General features: G+C 44.9%; 1 protein-coding gene across 6 annotated transcripts in view; it reads left to right on the top strand.

The window, feature by feature from the left end:
* Nucleotides 1-25,952, top strand: part of LOC101922861 (glycerophosphodiester phosphodiesterase domain-containing protein 5) — a 208,475-nt gene that overhangs the window by 136,645 nt on the left and 45,878 nt on the right. For 5 of the 6 annotated variants that reach the window (XM_055802250.1, XM_027776860.2, XM_027776857.2 and 2 more), the window contains one exon: nucleotides 24,599-24,702. The exons of the other annotated variant lie outside the window; for it this stretch is intronic. In XM_055802250.1, the coding sequence (XP_055658225.1) occupies nucleotides 24,599-24,702 (104 nt within the window). The remainder of the gene's footprint in view (nucleotides 1-24,598; nucleotides 24,703-25,952) is intronic. 6 annotated transcript variants of the gene reach the window in all.

The raw sequence follows: 25,952 nt of genomic DNA, 5'->3' as shown, positions 1-25,952 counted from the left end.
AAAATAAAGTATGGATGCAGCAGAGATCTGCTTGGCTGTTGTGAAGTTGTTGATCATTACGATTCCTCTGGAAAAGCTTTCCTGGTATTGGCTTTTAGGGAAAATGGGCCATATTTCTATTAATCGGTTGGGCAGTTTTATTCATGCGCCCTCCGTCTCATGTAGTTCTTCCTTTTTACTTGGCCCCAAAGCTGGGCTTTCTCTACTTGCTGTACTCGTTAAAAAATAATTTTTCTGGCCAGGAATGAATCCTTGTGGTACATGGTTTGTGGATAAGGAGGAGAAGCAAAGTGCAGAGGGGTCAGGTTGCATTTCGGGAGGTTTGCTGGACTTCCTTGCTGCAGGCACCACCTTTTTCTTGGCCGCTGAGCAGCGTTTCTTCTTTGGGGCCGAAGGCGGGTGTGATCTCCTTTCACACACCCATGAAACAGGCAAAGAAAGAATAAGAACTTCTGCAGAAAGTGGGGAGAGTTCACATGTCTAAGACTGACATCTATGTGGTCCAAGCAAAACATCATCAGGGTATTGCTGCAGGCCAGTCTGCCTTGCTGGAGGAGATCCCAGTTCAGTGGCTTACTGGTATGCTGGCTTTCCCTTGCCTCACTTGGTGTGCAGGGATGCTCAATACAGTTGTTTTCAAGATGCTCTTGTTACTTATTGGCTGCTATTTGAACCTCGATACAGATCTGTTGACTCCTTTGGCCTTTCTGGGACGTTCCTTCTGGAGTGTCTTGATGGTGGTACATCCTTGGAAAAGGTTGAATTGTTTTCTTGGAATATGTTACGCTAAAAGTATGGTTGAAGAGTAGAAAGCTGGGCTAGCGCAGGTACCCGGGGTGGCAGGAAATTAGAAACGCTGAGTTTTTTGGGATGCTTGTAAAAGGTAGGGAGCTGGCTGGGTTATGGACTAAGCAAGCAATAAGTCTTCTTCTAGTGCCTGCCATGTGTTCAGATGCCGTGTGTCCTCAGAAGACAAAGCTGTATCTCTGTTCCAAAGGACAACTTTTGAGGGAATTTCTAGGTTCAGGGGAGTCCCTGTAGCTGTTAGAGTTGCTTTTTATTGTCATTTATTATTTTTTCTGCCATGGGTACTTTCAGAGCTACAAAGCAGGTTTGCTTGTGCGTTTGTCGTGTTCTGGTCAGCAAACTAGGACCATAATGAAAAGCCTCCAAAGACATACCTTCAGGCTTGTGGTTTCTACATTTGTCTGTCCCTGGCAGCGGTGGCTGGACAGACCTCAGCTGAGGAGCAAGGCTGCTGCAACTTTTCAAAGCTTGGAAGCTGCAAAGGCTTGCAGTGTGCTTTTTGCTAGTCAAGTAGTCCCAATGTTTGACCTTAGTGCCAGAGGAGGTTCTGGAGCAGATCATCCTGAGAGCCATCACACAGCACATACAGGACAACCAGGGGATCAGGCCCAGCCAGCATGGGGTTATGAAAGGCAGGTCCTGCTTGATGAACCTGATCTCCTGCTATGACAAGGTGACCCAGCTGGTGGATGATGGAGAGGCTGTGGGTGGTGTCTACCTAGACCTCAGCAAAGCCTTTCACACCATCTCCCCAGCATTTTCCTGGAGAACCCGGCTGCGTGTGGCTTGGCCGGCTGTGCTCTGCGCTGGGTACAACGCTGGCTGCGCCCAGAGCGTGGTGGGGAATGGAGTCACATCCCGCTGGCAGCCGGGCACAGGTGGTGTCCCCAGGGACCAGCGCTGGGGCCAGTCCTGTTTGATGCCCTTACCGATGACCTGGGTGAGGGGATCCAGCGCTCCCTCGGTCGGTTTGCAGAGGACACCAAGCTGGGGGGAGCAGCGCCCTGGCCGGTGTCAGCAGCAGCGTGGCCAGCAGGGCCAGGCAGTGCCCGTCCCCCTGTGCCGGGCCCTGGTGCGGCCGCCCCTCGAGCCCTGGGCTCAGCGTTGGGCCCCTCACCCCCAGGCAGACCCGGAGGGGCTGGAGTGTGTCCAGAGCCGGGCAGGGGCTGGGGAAGGGGCTGCGGCACAGCTCGGGGGGGTGGGGGGAGCTGGGGGGGCTCAGCCCGGAGAAAAGGGGGCTCAGGGGGGCCCTTCTGGCTCCCTACAGCTGCCTGGCAGGAGGCTGCAGCGAGGGGGGTCGGTCTCTGCTCCCAAGGAACCAGCGGCAGGACAGGAGGGAACGGCCTCCAGCCGCACCAGGGGAGGTTCAGGGTGGGCACTGGGAGAAATGTCTTCCCCGACAGGGTGGCCAAGCGCTGGCACAGGCTGCCCGGGGACGGGGTGCAGGCACCGTCCATGGGGGGGCTAAAATACACATACATGTGGCGCTTGGGGACATGGTTCAGTGGTGGCCTTGGCGGTGGTAGGTTAATGGTTGTACTTGATGATCTTAAAGGTAGTTTCCAACCTAAACAATTTTGTGTTTGGGTAATATGGACCAGAGTCAGGACTGTGGGAAGCTGTAGATAGCACATTGGGTTCACAAGCGATGTGGAAGGGGAGACTGAAACCCTACGTCCTGCATGAACGCCTGAGTTTTGGCACATGCTGGTCCAACCCTGGGGAAAAAGAGGGTGGAAACTACAGCAGGTTTGCCGCTCCTTACTTGCCTTTCCCTTCCATGTAACTTCTGGCTTATTAGATATCTCTGAGGTACTTGTGTTAATCAAACAAAATGTCTGTGCAACTTCCAGCACTTATTAATGCTCATCTAGCCCATTGAGACTGGCTTGCTCCTTCAAAAAGCCCAATAAAAGCAGGATTTGTTAAGGCAAAAATCTTTCCCCTGATTTAAACCACATCAGCATGGGTTGTGTTGTAGCCAGTCGAGTTGGAGTTTCAGTGAAATTTGGCTGTCCCCCTGAATTGTTGTTTGGAGAAGCTTCTTGGTCTTCCCGCTTGCCTTCTCAGTCAACCAGCTAAATGGGTTAGTGAGGATATAGCCCTTGGATCTCAGCCTGAGCTGTCATTGCTTCCTTATTTATCATCATGCAAAGCGGATTGTTTGCCTCCTGTATATCCCCCTGCACAGATGAGTAAATGTTCTGATTTGTGGGGTATTTTCTTATCCAGTACAGGAAGATTATTTGGTTAAAAAGATGCTGTTGGAGAGAGATGCTCATGCTACAGAATTTTTATCATACATTTAAAGTGAATCTGAAATGTAATGAAGAATAGAAGGGCGTTGCCATGTATCACTATTTACAGCATTATGATAATTATGCTTCCAAAGCAGATTTTTAATTTGTTCCCTGTAGAGATGTTGACTTTAATTTATAATCCAATGAACCTATAGATCACTGCTCCAGACAGGCATGTTATATCAGGCCAGACCTAGTAATTTAGAATTAGTAAGCTCAATAGCATCTACGGTGCAGTTGGTTTTATGGGCTGCTTTATCCCATTTGGCATTACCTTGTTTATTTCTAGTGTGCTGCTGTGTTCTGAATTTATTGCTGCAATCCAAGAACAACTTGTCTAATTTCTCTTGATGGGGGGAAATGAGCCTATCTACATGGTGATATACTTGCCTTCCAATATCTCTGTGCTGGAGAGAGGTGATTCTCTGAGAGGAGACTTAGGAATAGGTGTGAGATGACAGTGATGAAAGGGATGCTTTTGTACTCTTCCGAGTGAGCTTATTTCTGCCTTGATGTATAGCTTTTGTAGACCCTTTTGCTCTGTAAGTTGGTTGGCTGACAGGGTAGAAGTTCCTTTGTTGCTCTTGAATGCTTTCTGGGAAGCAACTTGGTGGAAGAAACTAATGGGGATTTTTGTTAGAGAAAAGTAGGACAGGAGTCCTTACACTCCATAAAGAGCATGGCCAAAGCTTTAGTCACCCAGACCGCATAGCGCTCACATCATCTGGGAGTCTGGAGATAGTCAAGATGCTTTGTGTTATTCACAGTCTAGCACAGTGAAGTAACTGAATTATGTCTGAGGAATCTTTATTCAGGCCCTTCAATGATCTGAAATCCAGGGAAAGGATGGGACTAGTTTTGCTGAGCCTTGATGAATGAAGGCATGAACTTTATAATGTCATGTCCTGTCACTTTCAAAGCTGTTTGGGGATGTTTAGCCATTGCAGACAAGTCTTCTGCGAAGTATCCATGTGAGCCCTGCTGATTCCAAGTCCATAGCTGGTGCAGGGATGGTGGTTGGTTTTTAGGGTTTTTTTTTTGAGGCTGCTTTGTCCCAAATCGGAGATCTGATGCTTCTTTTTTAGGAAGTGTTTAGTGACTGTAACCTAGGAAACACCCTCAGTGATAGTTGGTTATCTACATAGTGCCTGTTGAAAGGGGGAAGCTGAAATAGTTGGAAGAAAGATGAGCTCTTCACGTTGAGCCCTCCCTAATCCATTTAAGGGACACTGCATCTTAGCGGAAGAGTTCACGTTTAACTATGTGCCTTGACCTCCCTGCTTGTGACGGTGGAGTAGTGGGATGATCAACTCTTTATACCAGTGCAAGAAACAGGTTAAAGAAGAAATCTCCTTCTTTATTTTTTGCTATATCGAGCCCTGTGACAAGGCAGAGGAAAGTGAATGAAATCACTTTTAGTGCTGACTGGCATACTCAATTTATTACCCAAGCATATGCATAAAGCTTTTTTTGTGTACCACAGAACTTAGTTTAGATATGGTGAAGTTTTTTCTAAATACCTGCTAGCAGAAAACTCCAGAGTTTAACTTTCTCAAGCTATTGTGTGATTCAGACACGATATTGTATACTCTTTCGTGCATGACCCCAGGGAGCTACTGTATCTGTCTTGTGGTTTCCTACATGTGCTTCTGCTGTGTGAAATGGCAGTCACTGGGGAACACTGCACACTAGTAACTCTGTTTTGGAGACGGCATTAAGCATATGAAGGAGAAAAAGATTTGGCCACAAGAATAAATCCACCACTTCCACTGAAGTCCACATAGTTTGTTGAAGATTTTCTATGCAGGTAATGTGCAAGGAGAGCACTTCAGTCTAATGAGCACAACCCAAACTTCTGAAGAAGAGTTGGAGGACCACTACCAGTGAGGAGAGAGCACCAGGGCACCGTCTTCCCAGCCATGCAAATGACTGCTGAATATTTATTCAGTAAATAATCAATTGGCAGTGGGCAGAACTGCATGCAACATTGGCCTGCACTGGTTCTGTTCTTATACTGAATTAACCCATGGGCTTTGGCTGAGAGGCGAGTGAATTTGGCTTATAGTTTCCCATTCATGCAACCTAAGCCTTTGGTGTTTCCAAGCATAGAACTTTCCATTCCCTCGTTGCATTTTTCAGGCGTGGATGTATCAAGCCAAAGGGAGGTGATGTACTTCAAGATGTACCCAAGAATGTGATATGAATCATGTATGGGACCAGCAAGCTGGATCTGCTCACTTAAATGGTCCAGCATCTGTTATATTGGAGACTTGGCTAAACTGGATATCTTAGCACCAGGCTCCAGCAACAATTATCATACTGGAAATACCAACATCCGTGTGCAGTTCTCCCTGTGGTTTCCTAATATGAGGTTGGAGGGGGTCACATTCCACATTTTTCCCTGTTGCTTACCTCCTGCAAGCTCAGCTGTAAATTAGGTTGGGCTGTGGTCACAGCCTGCTTCCAGGCTGCTGCCATGTGATTTATTAACATTGGGGGGTGGGGGTGGGGTGGTTTTTTCTCTGCCCCTCCCCCCCCGCATAGTGCAATCGTTTCATTAGGCAGGACTTTTGTGAGGGTCCTGGGCTGGAGAAATCAGTTCTGACATTTCCTTAATGGATTAAAAAGTGACAGAAAAGCGTTGCTCATCAAAGATTCATGCCCTTTTGGTGGTGGAAAAAACCCTCACATTTCTAATGCCAGGCAGGAACTGGCTCCATCTTTTTATTCTCTCAATCCTTTGTTATTCCCAGGGCTACTGGCCACAGGCAGCAAATGCTTTGGGAAATGCCCCCTGCAATATGAGCCAGGTAATTGAATATTCAGCTGTCTTACGGGCATGGGTTGGTGGTGCTAGCAGTCCTTGAACTTTCAGCATCTGATGGTAATCATTTGGAGCTAGAATGCTGAGGGAGATGATGGAAGACCCTTTGCCTGAATAATTCAGGTAGAGACGGAATGAAGACTGGTGGGGAATAATCCCATGTTACTGGAAGTCACAGTTCCAGGTGAATATGATTGTTGGACAGCTGTGCCCATCAAGGAGATGGGACCACCTTGCTTCAGCGGCCAAAGCTCACAGTTCAATCTATTTTGTCTTTTCATTGTGATGAGTTTCCTAATAAAAATAACCAATATGGTATTAAATATGATAAGGAAGTTCGAAAGATTGCATCCCTTAGGGAGTTGGGAGCTACTGCTTGTACTTAGCATTAGACCTATTGCTTTTCTTATTTGCCTCTTCTAATAGCTGCAGCGTGTTTGGTACCTGGAGTAAGTGCAAGGTGAGTCCCCTCTTGAGCTTGTAGATTTAAACATCAGAGGCACCTTCTACCTCTGAGATTCCTTACCTGTTTTTGGATAGGAAGGAGCAAAGAGTCCTTATGCAGCTCAGCAAAATACCCGTTATATTCTTTTAGCGGATTTAAAGCATTAATAACACAACTGCTAAAGTGATTTATTTTTTTAATCACATCTATAAAAAAATCGGAAATCTGGCTTTGCATGTACTATATTTAGAAGTGCCATCAGTCCCACTGAAATGGAAGCTGAGGTGCTGTAGATAATTTGGATATTTCCTGTGACAAAGAAACCTGGATCTGTTTGGATGGGCATCCCGCAGGCAGCCAGTTGGCAGCCTCACATTTGGCTGTGGGTTTATAAATCAGGCTTTGCTTTTCCTTTGCCCTGCACTTTGTGTAGGCAACACTGACTGCATTAATCAGTATGAACAATAAGCGGTCCATAAGCAGGTGTTTTATAGCGAACATGCCTTGATATAATTAGTCATAACTATGAACCGTTGTAGATATTAAAATATTAGGCATCCTTTCCTCACCACCTGTTTCTCGCTAGAAAAGCTTGGATGCTTTGAAATGCACTGAAGAGCTCAGGGCCCAAAAAAGCCCAGCTAGCAAGTGAAGCCAGAACTATGGCCTGTTGTAGACCATTCATCCCCCAAAACATCTAACTCGACGATACAGTTTCCTGCTTAAGGATTTCAATGTCAAAGCCCACAGAGACGACAGATGCCTTTTCAGTGTGCAGATCTCTCCCTCTGCCTTTATAACTGCTTGTGCAGCAAAACCCACAGCAGGGAAGTTAAATAGTCTGGAAAAATAGTCTGGAAACCTTTTTTTTTTTTTATTTAGATAAAGATTAAATTGTCATAAATTAACGTAAAATTCAATATTTTATTTTTTCTACTGTGCATTTATCTCCCCTCGTTATTCCTTTTGAAGACTTATTTGTCATGGTCTGAATAGAGAGGAGGAGAAAAAAATGCTTCTGATAGCAATGTGGTCAGCAGCCCTTACAGCATCTTGACTGTCTACCAAGGTTTCCTTCTATTGTGTAACAAGAAATATGTTGAAGCGCTGCTATTAAACTTCTGAAGTGGAGAAAAATGCCTGTCACAACCTGTGTGCCCAAGCTGGCTGCTCGGCATCTCTGCAAGACTCTTTCACTTAAGTACCTTGAAGAAAGTCCATGTATTGAGCTGTTAATGCCTGGATAGCTCTGGTGGGGGGCGGCAGGGGGAGCTGGGGGGGCTCAGCCCGGAGAAAAGGGGGCTCAGGGGGGCCCTTCTGGCTCCCTACAGCTGCCTGGCAGGAGGCTGCAGCGAGGGGGGTCGGTCTCTGCTCCCAAGGAACCAGCGGCAGGACAGGAGGGAACGGCCTCCAGCCGCACCAGGGGAGGTTCAGGGTGGGCACTGGGAGAAATGTCTTCCCCGACAGGGTGGCCAAGCGCTGGCACAGGCTGCCCGGGGACGGGGTGCAGGCACCGTCCATGGGGGGGCTAAAATACATGCAGACAGGCTGTGTGGGGACATGGTTCAGTGGTGGCCTTGGTGGTGCTGGGTTAACGGTTGGACTTGATGATCTTAAAGGTCTTTTCCAACTTAAGCAATTCTATGATTCCACTGAAGTTTTTATTAATGACAAGATACCCGACGAGTGGCTCCTTTTGAGTGTTTTAATGACTACCTGGGAAGGGCTGCTGGATACAAAGGCTTGAGCTAATCTCTGCAAACTCTAGCTATTGAGTCCTACTACCCCTTGCCCTGGTATTCCAGCTCCTACGTTTGCATGTCAAAGATATTATTGGCCTGTCTGCCAGGTTGCCTTGTGCTTTAAGGAGTTTTGTGCAGGCTGTAACTTATTGCAGATTAATTGGGATGGAAAGGGAGCAATACCTCCCATGAATGTGGTAGCCTGTGGCCAGTGCATGAGTCTGGGCTGATACCCCCACCGTTCAGATCATGGCCCTGTCTCTCTTGATATCCAGTAAGATACAAGGAGAAAGCAGTGCCATATGAGAAACAGCTCATGGGGAAATAACTTCATTCGCATTAACCATCGTGAGGAGACCTAATGAAAGACCAGCCGGGTAAATTGCCTGGTACCGCTTTTTAAAAGATGAGAGAGATGGTATACCAGCATCTGAGCTGCAGGGGTGGGATGTTGCTGTGATCGCTCCTTTTCCACAGCTTCATGGGTTGCGTTGTCCTGCTGCATCTCTGAATCACAACAAGGGTTTAAACTATCAGTAAAGTGCTGTTGCCTGCTGATCTGGATCATCCCTGAGTTTGAGGTGGGGTTTATGGGTTTGCAACACAGTGCCTAGTTGATGAAAACCATTGTAAAGTGGAAGGGATTGATTTGCTTTCCCACCCCACCCTGTGCACAGGGGAGGTGGCACATCCACAAAGTGCTGGTGCATGCAGAGCCCTAGGACTGTCTGCCTCTGCAATTGCAACCTTTCTCCTTTAGCTGCAAAAAACAACATTTACACCCAAGGAGGCTGGTGCTGCTCTTACCCAGCCGTTTGTCACGCTCTGGTGCTCACAACACTTTTGGCTTCTCTATAAAGGAGCCTGTTTTCATGCTGATAAAAGCAACTCTGAGATCAGTTAGGTGTTGGGGGTTTTTGTTTTAAACTTGTTGAGAAGGTGAGTAATGAATATACATACATATATATATGTATGTATAAGTCCGCTGGACATGTTACATCTGTAGTAGTGTGGGGAAGAGCTCAAACTCTGCTGTTACTTTTTACAGGGTGGATTGTGACTTGACCTGTGTCACAGAAAGCCATTCCGTTGTTCCATGAGAAAGTTGATGAAGGATCGTTGAATGAAGGCTTTATAACTTGGTGCGATGCAGGTTGTGCTGAATTTGGGGCTGCAGCAAACGGGACGAGTATCCCCTGCTCGTTGTGTGTCTTTGTGCTTTTGCTGCAGATGGTCATACAGTAAATGAAGCGAAGAAAAACATGTTTAGTTGGGCACCCCACAGGAAGGAGACTGCCACAGCAGGAGAGAGATTGTGTGTGGTTTCGATAAGAGTATCTTTTGGGATGGTATTGTTAACACTGTGGCCAGTGCCCATGTCATGTTCTATTCTTGTGCTTGGTAATGTTTTGTTATTAGCATGTATCCTAAATGTGAAGCCAAAAGCCATGTGGTTTGTTGTCTATAAAATCCCAGGCTGCAAAACAGTGATGCTTTGGGAATTCTCTTCCTGCATACTTCCCCAAGCTGTTTTTCCCGTGCACGGTATCTGTGTGGTCCATTCATCTCCTGGCCAGAACAGTGGTTTTATCTCCAACTTGCTTAATATCTATGGTGGCTTGTGCAAAGTGCAGAATGTCCAGTGTCATGTAGGAAAGCTGCAAGATTAGCATTTTTGTCTGGTATCTTTTACAACCAACGGGTGGTGAACCGGGAAGAATCTTGAACTTTGACTGTCTGGATTATTTTCAGCGTGAGCTCTGTTGAATTTCCAGGAAATGTCCTCTTCAGGTTATCTTCTTAAAGATGAGTAGAAAGTCAGGTTGGCTGTGATGCTGCTTTGAAAAAAAAAAACTCTTGAGTACATCAAGGTACAGAAACAGTGGTATAGCAGACTCGCTATTTCTGTAACGCCTTCTATTGGAGGAATTGAAGTGCTTTAATCAATGTGCAGCTCTTGATGAGTGGGATAATTATTTCCATTTTTACAGAGTTGAGAATATAAGAGAGATTAAAATGCCTTTTCTGAAATTGCAAACAGTTTTATTGCAAGGAAACGAACTGAGCTTTCTCTCCAAAGTGCATCCTCCCTGTGTGCTTTGGTTGTCTCCAGGGGCACCCACTGGGCATGCCAGCAGAAATGTTAAGTTTGCTTAGATTCTGGAAAGGTGAATCAAGAGTGTCCCTCCCCTGGAGGCTCCATACCTCTTCTCACTTGCGATATTCTCTGCTTGTTGTGTGTCTTTGGTTTTGCTGCAGAATATTATACAGTAAATAAAGAGAAGAAAAGTATATTTAATTGGGCAATACCATTATTTTAAGATTTGAAGAACAGTGCGTGGGCCAGCCTGCCACTGGAAAGCACCAGGAGACAAAGCACTTGCAATGCCTTTTTCAACATGTGCATAGAGCAGTCAGGCTCTTGCTCCTGCTTAAAACACGACGGAAATGACTTCTCTTATCTGCAAGTTGGGTGTTTGTGTTTCAGTCGTGGTGATGGGTACTGAAAGGGAATAGCTTCAGGGGAATCTCATGGCTCCCCTCTAGACAAGCAGGGCAGAGTTGTTCTTATATAATTTGACTTTGCTATGCCAGAATTGTAAACATCACGGAAAATGCCTGGCTGCAACAACAGGGTTGTGTGATTTGTCAGAGTTCCTGCAAGTGGAAAGGGGACCTTGTGTAAGTCGGATCTTCAGCTTCTCTGTTGTAGCTTTCATTAGGCATGTAATCATCATTTTTGTGCTCTCCAGACAGTGATTTCTGAATAAAACAAGCATGTAGGTATCTACTGCTTCATATTTTCTTGCTGCTGTCCTCAGCTGGAATCCAGCTGACCCATCGGGCAGGATAGCTGGGTAGTCAGCCCTTGCAAATGCCTTTTTGAGCTGTCATTGCCTGTCACTTGTGACACTGATGGAGAGAGAAGAGTGAGCCTATGTAGATTTCCATGTAGGGTAATGTTCTGGTTTGCCTTTTGGCATCGTTTTTGTTGATGTTCCTGGTTTTGCTTTCTCCTTCTGCATCTGCTGGTGTGGGTATGGCACTCTCTGAAGGTGGACCAAAATGACCAGTTAGACAAGGCTGGTTTTGGGGGTGTCAGATTCCACATGAATAGCCTGTCACCTTGTGTGGAGGGTACAACATGTTGGTATCTGTTGTTCATGTAAAACACAGAGCTAAGCAAGATCTTCCTAGACCCAAACCGAGAATTTCCTACACCCAAATCTAGGGTGTAATACAGGAGTCCTTTATGATTGCCCCTGCTGGGTGAGCTGCTTGGTCATTTTGTGAACACTTGATCCTGCTCTCTGTGAATCTCTCCTTTGACTCCTTCTCCTTTCAAGTTGAAGGCTGTTTGTCTTTCCTTTTGAGGGAAGGTGAAAGACCTCATACTGATATCAAGAATGGCACGCGTTGCCTCTTTTGCCATCAGGTTTTTGTCTTCCAGCACTGGATGATGATGCTCTCACCCTTTCAACCAGCTAAGAAATCCTTGGGGTTATTTTTTTGTGCCAACCTTCATGACAAAGCAACATTTTTGGAGTTTGGTTTGCAGACGTTTGCTGCTAAGAGTAAGATGCAAGGGAAAGCAATTGCCCAAGGAATAAGCTTACTGGCTGTTTCTTCTCCCATTGCAATCCTTTGCCCTTGAATCCATCTCACATCTGTATCAGACTATTTGGGATAGGGCTATCTGCTCTGAAAGAGAACATTTTACAATAGAATTCACGTAAACACTTGTGAAATACAGTAATTGCCTTTAAATAGGGATAAATATTCAGTATTTATCCTACCCACCATTCTTCCTAATGAAAGCCATGCTTATTAAGCCCATAAACACCAAACAGGCAAGAGCTGGAGGCACGTCAGAGCCTGCGATTAGACGGAGCTGGGCAAACAGCAAAAGCAGTCTGGGGCCAGGACAGAAATAGGATCAACAAAGGCAAATGTGGAGCTATTTCCTTTGCCATTGAGTGATCTGTTGAAATGCAGGGTAGTTGGGCCACAGGTTTGCTGAAGATATCTGGGGTTCTTAATGGCTACAGCCTTTTCTAGGCCTGGTATAGGAGCCATAGAGCCAAATGTCTTGCTGCCAGCTGGGGTCAGAAGCAGATAGGTACAGAAAGACCTTCCAGAACTCCCAGGATGTGAACAGAATGATCCTCTTTCTGGTAATCAGTTTTTCTGAGATTTCTTGAGTAAGAGGTGTCAGAGGCCATTACATTTAATAGCCTTCATTGGCTCTATTCTTAGTTGACTTACATAGTTCATTTTTATTAAAACTATTTTTAATCTTAAAACCTATTGCCCTGGTCTGTTGGTGCTTTAATTAAAGTGAACCATAAGCTGAATGCAAGTCAACAACATCATGTGCCTGTGAAAATGACTGTCATGAGACTGGGATGTGTTAGCAGAAATAACATCCTCAGGAGGCATCAAGGATGTAGTCCTCCTGCTGCTTGATGCTGATGAGAGCTTAGCAGGGATGCTGTGCCCAGCAAGGTGCTCCACTTCAAGCAAGGTTTGGACCTCATCCAGTCAGTCTGTGCAAGAGCAATGGGCTGTATTATTTATCTTTTTTTCTCCCTGGATGAGCCTCATCAGTAGAGACTGAAAGAGCTGGACCTATTTAGACTAGAAAAGATAGCTGCCTATCCTCAGCCTCCAAATATGCAAAGTCTTTGGTAAAGAGAAAGGGAATAGTTCATCATTAGCATCAGTAATAGGTTTGTAATACTTGCATTCTTCCCATTAATATGGCCAGAAGCACTGGGTATCGCTGGTTATGTTGTTTGGGAAAGGTCCAGTAGATTAAAAACACATTATCAGGAGCTGGGGAAGTAAATCATTCTGCCGGGGGTAGATTGGGGAACCCCTATCGCTCTGTCCTGTTTTCTCATGAATCAGAGGCTCCCTAAGGGATTTTTGTTTACCTCTATGCTGAATGAAAGAGGGAGGATGTAACTGCAGGAGGCAGAGCTGGTCTCTGCTGCAGCAAGTCCCCTGGGGCCACTAATAGCCAGAAAAAGCCCTGGCTCCAGCTGTGCAGAATCTCTGAAACGGTGTAGGAATTCCCATCACAGTGCCATCGAGAGTTGCTGGCATAATTTGTGATGAGTACAGCTGCTGGGATACAGCTAGACGTTGCCTCTGTTCAGTGAAGTACACCTAGAGGGAAGCTGGTCCTCTGTAGTGGCAGAGTGTGGGGGGAAGGAGCGGCAGGCAAGTATGGGTTATCCCATAGTCCAGATACCTTTATCCCTTTGTTTGCTACCTGGGCAAGCAGACCTGCCCGGCTGCTCCTCAGCTTTGCAAGGCTGCAAGCCCTGAAGCCTGGGGGAAATTAGCAGTCCTGCCTGACTACTCTTTCTGGTTGTGTTTTTGGAGGCTGGGAGCCCAAGTATTTAACAAAGTGTAATAATGTTATTTTTAGAGATTTGGCTCTCTTTTTGTTGCATCTGTTGATCTACAGTTCAATTACGGCAGCCCCAGCAGGAACGCATATTTCAATAATATGTTCTCTGCCACTTTCTTTGACCTGCTAAATTGAATTGTAAATGGAGCGTGTCACAGCTCAGAAATCTCATTCATGGCCTTCTCTAACAAGGTGTGCAGAGAGCTGTTAGCCTAGTCTTTACAGTAATCAAGTAAGATATGTCTGAGATGTGCAATGACTTACTTGAGGAAGCATCTGGTTAACTATTGAAGCCTCCACAGCCAGAATGGCAGAAATATTTTTTTCCTTCTCTTACTTCAGACCCACCGCAGGGCATTAGACCCAATTTCTTACTTGTTCTTCCCATTTATTTATTCATTGGCACATGCCTCTTACGCAAGACCACAGCATGTTACCTAGGAGTAGTGAATCAGCCAGAACCTTTGCAGTGTTTATGAAGTGGCCAAGACTGGCTCAAATGGGTTGTGGTGAGAGACGATGCACCCTTCCAATCAGTCCATCTCCTGCCTGGAGAGGGCTGTGGCAAATGGAGAAAGTCGTATACCTTATGAGATTTTAAGTACTAAGCAAAGATGGGACAAGAGAGAAAGCTGAGGATGAAGACTAAAAAGCAAGAGCTGGAGAATGTGCTCAAGTGGAGTTTTGCACCAGATGTTCATGCCTTGGTTAAGATGGAGAGATAATGAAGCCTTTGGACAGGTTACAAAGTACTGTGAGAGCTGACTGCACTGTGGAGTCCTGCAGACTGCTGCCTGCTCTCTGAGTTCACAAGTCATAAATCCAGCAGAGGGGTGAAAGCCTGATCCCTCTTCAGCCTCTTTAAGGTGATGGAATCGAAGCCCAGGCGTCTTGATTCTGTTCCTGATGTACATAAGGTCTGATATGTCAATATCTGCTAGTCAAGTGTATCGATTTGCTTGCTTAAATGCTTCAAATCCTTGGAGCGCAAGGTACTTTCCCTCTGTTATACCCCTCTGCAATACAAGATTCAGCTATTGGATGTACATTTAGCAGTGAAGGCTGATTGCATCCTGGACTGCAATAGTGACGGTGCAGCCAGCAGCTTGAAGGGTGGGGGTTTTATTCTCTACTACAGAGACCGCATCTGAGCACTCAGCCTGGCTTGGGGCTCTCTAAAACCAAGGCAGGCAATAACAGACAAAAGCAAGCCCAATGGGGCCACCAAACTGGTTGGAGCCTGGGAAATACAAGGAGAGGCTGAGAACTGGGGTTGTGCAGCAGGGGAAGGGAAGGGGGGATCTTACGGCTCCCTACAGCTATCTAAGGAGTGGCTGTACAGAGGATGATGAATCTTGGCAAGGGGCAATGGACTGCAGCAAAGGAAATTCCAGTTAGACAGTAGGAAAGTTTTTCCCCATGAGGGTGGTCAAACCCTAGAGGAGGACCCAGAGGAGAGTGGGAATTTCCATCCTTGGAGACATTCAAACCTTGCTGGGACATTACCCTGAGCAACCTGACCTGAGCTGGCCTTCCTTTGGGTGGGAGTTTAGAGCAGTGTCTGCCAGAGGCAGCTTGCTTGCCTCACTTTTATCTTTAATGTTTATTGGGATCTGCATTTGACCTGTGACACTGCTATCAGAGCTAATGAGGTCAAAATCAAATGGGATGGAAAACGGTTCACACTTATGGTATACCAGTCACTGGTTTAAGGACTGTGCATTCACATACTGTGGGTTATGAAATTTTGTAACTTCACTGTAGGAACTAAGTATTGTGCACATTGACAAAACGCTCCAGCTGATATTTGTTCTTCATCTGCACTTCCTGGTTCTAGCTGTAGTCATTTTTCATCCTCAGAGATGATTTAATAACTTGCTTGAAGATTCTCTTTTGTTTGTTCGCATGAGGTCCGATTGGGTAATCTGGAAATGAAGGATCGTGCCATCAATTTTTCTTCTGTATTTACTAGGTAAACATTAGCTTGCCTTCTTTATGCTCTAAGCTAATACTGATAAATGTTTGCAGGAAATTCATTCTTGAAAACGTCAGAAAATAGTGTAGTGAAGACTCATTAGCGAGCTCCTCATTCTATCCGGGAGTTAATTTAAACGACCTGAAAACACACTTGAGTAATGGTGGTGCTATGATTGGAGTTCAGCTCTAGTATTTGCTCTTGAGGTAGAGAGCAGTTATTTAAGACTGTATGGCCTTGAGCCTTCAACAAAATCCATTCATTGCTAAAAGCATGTGCCTGGGCTGGTGGGTGTTTGGGGACACGGGGCTGGTGTGCACTGCAGGGACATAAAATACCTTTTTTGTCTTGCTGTGTTTGTGAGTTTGAGGGCCTGGTTGTATTGGATGTGTCCATGAATGTTGTCTGAATGTAAAGCCTTCAGTACAGAGATTTACCAGTGTTTTGTGGGAAAATGATAAATATCTTATGGTGGGGAGATGGAGGTGAGATTCATCCATAGCTTGCTTAACTGCTCTGGTTAATGTAGCTTAGCTCGTCTGAAAGTGCTGCGTTTAAACGGCTAGGTGCTTTCTTCTGTGGTGGAGGGTTGAATTTAAAAGGAGTGATGGGAGGAGGAGTGTTGGGGCCATGAACAGAGGAGGGGTTCAGGGAGATCTCACCATAGCCCAAGGGAAGCCCGTGAGCATCTGTACATCTGATCTATGTGGAGCTGTGGAGGTACTGTTTGATGTTACCGCTTGCTTTACTGGTTTTGATGTATTTCTAACAAAGTTGAGTAAACCTGGCTTGCTCCTGGGTGATACCCTTAGACTTTTAAGATCTGACCGGGGTGTATTAACCGAGCAGTCTAAAATAGCTGCTGTCTAGAGATGCTAGTGCTGGCAGGGCTCAACTAATATAGGGTGGCTTCCTCCAACTGTGGATGTGACCTGTGATAGGGAGAAGACAGAAGCCAACAGAGCATGATCCCAAGGCTGAGTTGTGTGCAAATAAACAGCAAATGAGATCGGTGACCAGGGTCATGGTAGCAAGCTGACATTCAAGAAGCTGAGGTCTGTCCCTGTCACTTGCCCATATCTTCAGCACATCACATCGCCCCACGTCACATCACCCCTCCAGATTTCTGAGTTTTCCTCTTTGACTTTTCTGTATAGCCTAGTTTGCATCTGCAGTTGTTCCAGTAGCATGGCTGGATGGGTAGAACTGGTGAGAGATGCCCACGTTTGAGCTTTGTTTGGGTTTTTTCTGTGTGTATGTGTGGTCAGATCCATGTGCTTGTTGTTCTCCATCTGCTTGTGTATGTCCTGACCGATGTGCTGCCAGGTTTTGGGAGGGCTCAGTCTCTTTGGTTTCCTCTGACCAGAAATTGCAGCATCAAGCTGAGATGCCCTTCAGCAAGAAATTGCTTTAAAATATATTTCCTATAAAGGACTTCTGTTTTTCACAACTGGAATTTATTTTGATTTTTAAAAAAAAAAAAAAGGTGGTGGTGGTGGGGGAAGACATTGCAAAAAGCTTCTTCTCTAGTTTGATTTTTATTTACTTATTTATTTTTAATGAATGAACAGGAGGTTTGCTGTAATCAGGAGACAGAGAATGGGTAGTGTCCATCATGAAGACTGAAACCCATGAATTCCCAGAGGCGCTTTGACTTGAACAAGAGCCCTCTTCGTGTCGGATGACTGGCAGTTCCAGAAGCCAGCCTGTCTCTCCGATTGCTCCTTCAGTTCCAGCTGGGGAGTGCCAGCTATGCTAGGAGAGCTTCTCCAGCAGGCACATCTACCACCTCACATGGCATGCTGTGGTCATGCTCCAATGGTGGTTCTGGCAGAGGTGCTGGAGAGAGCGGAGTGGAAGCTGGGACTGTTCAGCACCCCTTGTACACAAAGTTATTGTGAAAATCCTCTTCGGTCATGGGGAATGGAGGTGGAGCATTCTGCTATTAATGTTGGTGGAAAGAGACCCATGGGCTGGTGGGAAGATATTAACGCTAGTTGAAAGTGAGAAGATAGCTTCAGAGGCTCTTTATATAGCCAACAAAAAGGGCCAGCTTCTTTCAGAGCGAAATGTAGATAATTTAATTGAAACCTTTGTTTGGAGCAAAGCTTTGGTTGACTGTACATGGAGACCACTATAGCCTTATTTACGCGTAGATAATCTTGTCCAAGGTAGCTATAGAGAAATACACTTTCTATTTTTTTTTTTTCCCCCTGTAGAGTAACTTCCTTCCACCATTTTTTCAGTAGCCGGTTATATTTATTAGAAACAGGCTTAATGTCTCTGACCACAGAAACCTCTGACCAGAACATAGATTCTATCAGCAGATGAAACGGAAAAATAATTTTAACTAACTTGTTAGGTTGGATTATGCTGCACAATGTGTATTATAACTCGGTGTTAATGTGGAGAAGTGAGTCAGATGTGTTTCTGGCTCTGGTTTGTGCTGACTTTTCTAAACATGGGACCGTTTGGATTTGGAAAGCCAACTATTTTAAGAGGAAGGTTGAAAAAATACATATTTAAAAGCAGGAAGGGGATCTTTGAATAGTTTGGCAGAATAAACCTTGGTTCTGCTTGAAGCAGCAATCGGGCAAGGAGGGAGTCTGCTCTACCAATAACATTTAACGACGAGTGATTTCCTGGTGCAGTGTGAAATACAAATTAACAGCCAAGAAGAATGCAGAATTGAAAGAGAACTCAGTTTATCAGTTTTCCTGAAATAATGAATCTAGCAATAGAAGATTTTTGGTTCAAAGCCAGAGTGCAAGGAAGTGAGTTGGAGTTTTTCTATTGATTTTAGTGGGCTCGTCTAATCCTTTTGCTGCCCTTCAGCCTCCCTGCCGTCATGCTGCCTTTCTGGGTGGTAGCAAATGCTACCTGTCTTTCCTGTCTTTGCTCTTCAAATAAAGGCTGAGTTTTTACAAAGTGGTCTGTGGTGAAGGGCTCTTTTTTTTTTTTTTTTTTCCCCCTCTTTTTTTTTTTTTTTTTTTTCTTCTTTTTCTTCCCCTCTTTGGTCTGTGGTTTAAAACTTTTTGCTTCTTTTTCTAACTGTTAGTGATCTATATTGATTTGAGGCCCTCCAGGCTAAGGGGGCTTTAAGTCTGAAGGAAATCAACAGCTGTTTCTCCCTCTCTTTTGCGTTTTGCTGTTTGAGCCCCTCTTTCAAAAAAAACTGTATTCTGTTTTATTGAATGCTCTTAAAAGACCAATGCACCTGTAGAGCCGACTCACTCGAATTGTGAATGCAGGTTTGTTCTTGCCTTCTTTTAAGCCTCCTTATGCTCTCTGTGCAGGGTTTTCATGGGGCATTGGAAAAGAAAATGATAGTACCCCACTTGCTGCACTTGTCTGACTTAACCTACTGTTTTGTGGAAGAAGTTTGTTTCCTCTGACTGATTTCAACGGTCACTTAGTGTCAAGTTGTTAACATTTTCTGCCTTTTATCCTTTTAAAGAAAATATCTTTTAATCAGGAAAAGACATCTGCTTTGTTGTGCATCTCCTCACTTCCATGCAACCACAAACTCACCCCTATATATAAGGGTCTTTCAGAGGCCCATTAGGTGAAATCTTGCTCACTGTGGTTTCAGCTGCTCTGGGAGAGCTTTGGGAACATACTGCTACAGAAGGTTTGATGTGAGTGTCGGTGCAATCCTCATGGTTGGATGTGAATCAAAAGGGGGACTGTAAAAAAAAAAAAAAAAAGTTTCCATCTGTGAGCTGCCATAGTTAGCTGTACTGGTATAAACTGGGGCAAGCTTGCAGCAGCATAATAGCAACGGCATTTGACTTCCTTCACCGGAAAGCTTCTAGGGATGCACAAGTTGGAAGGGGCCCAACTTTGCCCACATTGATTGATTGCTGGACTGTTGTTGGCTATGAGCTAATCCACGTAGGAATGGAGCCCTAATCATCCAGCACTGGCATTTCCTCCTACCCGTTCACACTTCAAAGCAGGCTTCTCTCTTATTTTCACACACACATGTGCTCCCCACCCCACCCCCCCCACCCACCCCCCCCAGTTCATTTTGAAACTGTGTTGCTTGTGGGTGCCAGAGAAGATGCTGGAGGTGGTGGGTTTGTTTTAGACAGGAGCATTTTAAAAATCCTCCTGCATTTTCATCCCAAGCCAGGAGGCGCATCTCAAGACTGCAAGTCCTGCTGCTCGCTTGGGATGAGCTGACAGAGATCTCCAGCAGCAACTGTAGGTGGAGGAGGGCATTTCAGGACTAGTGTCAGCTGGGGTGACTCCAACAATTTCAGTGAAGGCAAATGTTTATGATTTCCTTCATCCATAGGCTGCTAGCAGCTCATCTAGCTCTAGCCTTGGCTTTAATGGAGCAGACCTTGAGCCAACTGTACTTGCTCTCCCTTCTGAAAATGCAGCCTTCTCCTCCAGCTGGGCACAAAGAAAAGAGCAAGAGGGGCAGCTTAGCTCATTCCACAGCATTTTGATGACCTTTGGGAACATACCTGGTAATAAATAAGCAATTTAATGTGATACCGCATGTGGTACCTCTCTGTTTTGCCTGCATGCCCCAGACAGGGCTTGGGACACATTTCCTGACAGACTCAGCTTAATTATCAAAATATTTAAACCTCAGGAAGAGGGGCATGTGTAAATGCTGTGATAGCCGCTTCTGATCAACGGAGTCTCACCCTGGGCAATCTTAATTCTAAGATCTTCAACGTTCCTTCTCTCTGTTCCAAGTCCAACTCACACTCTGTTTAGATCCTGATGTTGTGCTGATCTGCTTTTGGGGAAGATAATGGGCAATTTGGTAGTCTAAAGGCCTGATAAAGGTATGTCAAGTCAATTATCAAATGGACATGGTTCTGGCTTCTCTAGAATGGCACAGCATTGCATTGTATTCGCGCTATAATTCAGCAGGGAGTAGCTGTGGCAGAGAAATGTGCATTAGCTGTGCACGTGGCTAGTTTTGGCAGAGGATCACTTTCTAGTGACAGCCAAGGAACCTCCACTAAAGAAACTTTTGAAAAAGCACAGATTTTTTTGGTTGAAGAATTTTTTTGGTTTATAAATGGTATCACACACAGAGATTTCTTCCAGCATATGTGTGATCAGCTAGAATATAGAAATGAGTGAGAAATATCATCGCTTCTAATACAGCAAGTTTAACTAAATTGAAACAATCCTTGTAGGAGGGTTAGGTGGAAGTGTGTACGTAGATGAACTTCACGGTATCTCCTACAGATCTTACAGGAAATAAAATAATCTTCCTGAGCCTCTGTTTTCCTGCCAGGTGGTAAATAATGCTGCGACGTTCGTCTGGGTTGGGTAGTTGCAGCAATAGAGGTTGGTGCAGACTTCAGCTAACCAAAACTAATCTCCAAGTTGGAGACATCTCTTCCATGCTCTGTGATATAAATTTCAGGGCTGTTTCAAACAAGTAAGATTAAAACTTGCAGCACAAGAGCAGGTAAAATGCGTGAACCAGCTTGACAGTTGAATCACAAACTGGCTTTTTCTGTGGCAAATTCCTTTAGCTTTTTTTCTACCCCACCCCATCCCTTACTTTGGAGCTGGTTGTGTTCCCACCTGACACAGGGTGGAGATTGGGGATGCACAAAACTGGTGGAGAATGTGGATGAAATGCTGATATGTTTGTTTGGGATTTTTAAAGAATTTTATAATTTTAAAAAATTGCTGGCAAACTGCAACTTGGTAACATGTCTCAGTCTTAACTTTTTTTCCCTTTTGTGGCTCTTCTGATTCTGTCTGTAGATACTCTTGGAGTACGAGATCTTATTCCCATTGCTACAGGTGGCTCCACAATAGATCTGAGATCACAAGCACAGTGGTATGTTTAAGATGCCTGGTTTTGAAAGTGCTTCTGCAATGAAAAATCTTCAACCCATGCCGAATCCTTTTAAATAGTCTTACTTCAAAGTTACTTATCTTATTTTAATTGATACTTTCTCCATCCTTCTTTGGGCTGTGGCCATCTCAGTGGATGTGCTCCGCAAAGACTTTGTCTGCATGCTGGTTGGCTTTTGAGGTTAACCAAGCACATGGTACATGTCCTCTCTGGCCATTTGGCTGGAGAAAAAGGGTGGCTTTTCATTTATTGCTTTCTTTTAAAATTAGATGTTAGTATAATGAGGTTAATACTACTTTGTGCCATTCTGTAAGACGTGGCTACATCGGCATTAGCAAGTAGGGTGGCCCTGGAGATGTTTGTGGAAGGAGGTAGTTGGTGCCAAGATTCTGACATCCGTGGCCCAAGAATTTGGGAGGTGGTGGTGGCGTAGTCACTTAGGACTAGCTCTAATTGGGTCTTGTGGACCAAGTGTCCGTTGGTAGTGCTTGGTGGGGTTCATCTGCAGGGTGATACTAAGTAATGTGTGAGCTGAGTGTGTTTAAGCTTAGTGCAAGTAGTTGGTAACTAGTGAGCATGTCCTCTTATCTCAGTGTGAAGAGGGAGAAGCTGAAAGGCAGGGAAGGGGTTTTTTTCTAGAAGAAATGCCAAAATTGTTAGTGCTGACGTTCTTCTAAAATCTCATGGAGCCAAAAATATGGATGTTTTTTCAAGCATCTTCAAACTTTCTAGTGGTTCTGCCCGAGTTCTTGTAGGTGAAGTGGCACTGTTTTCCCCACCTACTTGTGGCTGTGGTTGAGTGATCAGGATGACTGATTTTAAGTGTTTATTTTTGGCAGTAGAGGCTTGAAGCTGTTGCACGCTGCAGATTTCACCTTGCTTTGAAGCATATGGGAGCTTGCAAAGTAGGGGCCTGTAAAGCTCTTCTGATGAGGGGCTGTTGGAGGGAGGTTGTACAGAACCTGGGCTAAATCCAGTATATTGTGCATGTAGGTCAGATTCGTGTAGGCTCAGGTTTTGGTTCAGTTTGTGCTGAATAGCTTCAGTGGTGCTGGGAAGATGTTCCCTGTCCTTCTGAAAGCCCACCCAGACTTGTGTTTGAACTCACTGAATTATGTCGAGCCTTAAGGAATTTAGCTGGGTTTTCACAAAATCAGCCAGGCAAATATTCCTGGCAAGTACACCGTCAAGGACAGACCAAATATAGCTTTTGGAGAGCTTGACACAAGCTACGCTACTTGCATGTAAATGGGGACACACATACACACAGAAAAAAAGCCCAAATACGTTCTGAAAAGTTTTTCTTGGCTTGTTTATCAAATCAGTGTCTAGTGCATGAATACTGTCATAGCCTGCTGAAAGGGTTAGCACTCGCTTCCTCCTAGGGAATTTTGGTGGGATGGAGTGAACGCGTGAGTGGGTTTTGGTTTGGGTGTTTTGTGTAACCCAGATGTTCCGTGGGATCTGAGACTTCTTGGTTGGAAAGGGTTGGTTTAGTGGTGCAGTGGTGGTTGGCGTCAGGGAGGTTCATCGTGGAGAGGTGTTGTAGCCTTGCTGCTGCATTTAGTTCTGGAGAAGGCCAGCGTTGGCTGATGTAGATGCTGTGACTGGCATCCTGCTACCAAAGGCAGGGTGTTTTGTGGGAAAAACCCCATTCCAGCCTTAGTGCTTTCCCTCCAGCAGCTCAGCTCTGCATATAGATGCAGTTCTGGGCGTGAGGTGAAGAGATTGTAGTCTCCAAACTCCTGGCAGAGCAGTTTGGCCATGTGGTTTTGAATGTACTTGGTGATTGCACTGTAGAAGTCCCTTTTACCACCTCCTGGTCCTTTTTGTCCCGTTTATCTGGAACACCAAGCCCTTCATGGGACTTACACACCTGCTTGGTAGAAGTTGGCTAACAAACGACCTGAGCTGAAAAAAATGTTTTAACCATAACCCTAGTCAAGAATTGGGAACTTCTAGCAGAAAACATAAATTCTGGTACAGCAAAAATTAAATAATTCTGACCCTTTTTATTGCTTTCTCTTTCTTTTGGCACTTTTTATAAGATGGAGCATAAAAGGATGAGCTGTACCACAGGACTGGTATCCAGGGTGATGCATGATGGAAAATAGTCAATACACAGTTAAGCAAATGGCTTCAGCTCTTAAGATGGAAAGGAAGGGCAAAGAATAGCAATGTTTCTTGTATCACTAAAAGAGTTTATATTGGTTGCATTGTTTTGCATAATTGAAAAGCCATGAGACAGTTCACTAGAGAAAAGGGCATTTTCAAGAGAGATTAATGTTGTGCTCAGGGTCTAGAAGGAATTTATAGTAGTAGAGTTGCTCGTACACTTTTTCAATTTTCCTTCCTACTTGCTCATTCTGGGAAGAGAGGGTTCATTTGAATATTTTCCATAAAGAATTTATTTCAGTGTTTTGTTCCAGACTGGATGCTATTTGAAATGGAAACATGTGTGGACTGTTTTAATGCCTGCAGATTAAAACCAACAAGGACCACGTGGAAATGGTCCTGTTTTCTTGCAACACTGTTCTCTTTATGGATGTCCTTGTGGTTTAGGATTTTACTCATGCTATTGGAGCAGGTCACTGAACAGATGTTTTAGGGATTTGGGGGGGGGGGGGGATGCATGTGTGTGTAGTATTATTTGAAACATTCATGAAAACTGAATGTTGGTGCAAATCTTTCATCCGATGCTGGTGTAGTCTCTCCTCTTGTCATATTATTTGCAAAAATATTTGCATATGTGGTGGTGGGAATAAATGTTGCAGATGGGTGGTTTAGCTCTGCAGGATCTGAGTGCCCTGGGGGAAGGAATAAGGGTTTATATGTCTGTGTTGTAGTTATTTGAGCTGAACCCATGGGAGAGTAAGATGCCAATTTGCCTCTCTCGCATGTGAATGGAAAAGTAAAAAAAAAACCACCCCAAGCCACCAAACCTTCAACCAAACAAAAACAGCAGTTCTGTATCCAGAAACGCTCCCTTGTTCCACATGCTTTGAGAGCTGGAGAAATGCTGTCCCAGCCCTACGTAAGATGGGTCTATGTAAGCAGCCCCTCTGCCCAGAGCTGGGAATAAGGGTTGCATCTCCCACCTGCCCCAGGGAAGCAAGGATCTGAAATCTGCCCTTGGAAATGTCTAGTTACTCCATCCACTCTCAACAACTTCTAGGTGAGATGTGGGGCAGCACTGGCCCTCAGATGGGATAGTATTGATGTTGGCTTCTTTTTCCATTCTCAGTGGGAGTGCCTCTGGTTCCTCATCCTCACCTCGTCCTTCTTCCTGACTTTGGTCTGGTTTTACTTCTGGTGGGAAGTTCGCAACGACTACAATGAAATCAACTGGTGAGTAGAGTTTCCCCATTGCAGAGGGGCAGACCCTTAAGTTTGGCTGCCATCATGTGCCTCTGGGCTGGATGTGTTTGGGTCCTTCAGATGGAATTGTTAATGACAGTAAAGGGAAAGTGAGCTGGGAAGTGAGGGTGAAGGGGGGCTGCTTCTGCCTGTCTTCACTAATAAATGTTGTATGTCCTCACGTGTCTATTGCGTGGCTGTAACGGAGTGTGGGGTAGGTGTGCTCCCCCGTGAATGGCATGCAAAAACAAAGATGGTGCTGGAATCGTGTAGAAGCTTTTCGGTTGGTTTTTGTTTGTTTGTTTCTATGGTTGGCTGATTTTAGAAGTGGCTGAGCAATTTGACTGCAACTTTCCAGAAAATATAAATGACAGGAATTCAGCCTGAAGCAGACATGGGTGTGGAAAATTTTGCAAAGTTGGAAGGAGCCGACAACAAGCTTTCCAGTGGGATGTGCTGGGGAGTTTTGGGTGTTGCCAGCTAACCCCAGTGCTGGAAATGATTCTTTCTTTTACTACCTCAGCAGCATCTTGAACATTTTGACAGTACCTTGGGCTCTCTTCTAACGAAACTGCATTGACATCATCTTCTTGTCAAAGATAATATGTAAACTGGATTTTAAAATACAGTGGATAGTTGGTCCCTTAAATAAATCACCTGCTTTAGATGCTGAAGTTGCGTGAGGGAGAGTGTTTACTAATGTAATGATGTGAGCTGTCTCCTCCCAGGAGTGTGTTTTTTCCTCTTCGCTTAGACCCATGCTTTGAGAACTGAAACCATCACCATTGCTCTTGATTATTTATAATACTAGCATGGGAAGAATGCCTTTTTTTAAAGGATATTTAAAATTCCTCTTTTTTTGATTTGTTTTTTTTTTTATACCTTCAGTAAAAAACATGAACTCTCCTAATCCCTCCAGTGCAAAACAAAATCTGTTTTAGCTTGAAGTTGAGAATGGGCTTTAAAAAAAAAAGAAAATCATGCAGAGATGAAGCAAAGCCCTGGGAATGCTGTGAATGAGCATTGTGGCTGTAGTGCTGAAAAGTTTTGGATTCCCAAATATTTTTGCAGGAATGAGGCGAGATGTGCAGGTCTGCTCTGGATCCAACAGGTATTGGGCTTTAAAATGCTCATGCATGCTACCTGCAGACCAAAGCCCCTTTCCTCTGCTATGCAACCCCGTGTGCACAGGGTGCTATAAGCAATTCTGGATTGACAGCGCTGGAAAAGCAAGCCTTCTC

The sequence above is a fragment of the Falco peregrinus genome, chromosome 4 (genome assembly GCF_023634155.1).
Source record: "Falco peregrinus isolate bFalPer1 chromosome 4, bFalPer1.pri, whole genome shotgun sequence".
In the NCBI taxonomy this organism is placed as follows: domain Eukaryota; kingdom Metazoa; phylum Chordata; class Aves; order Falconiformes; family Falconidae; genus Falco; species Falco peregrinus.
Note: the sequence above shows the minus strand (reverse complement) of the source record. Positions and strands in the feature narration are given on the sequence as shown.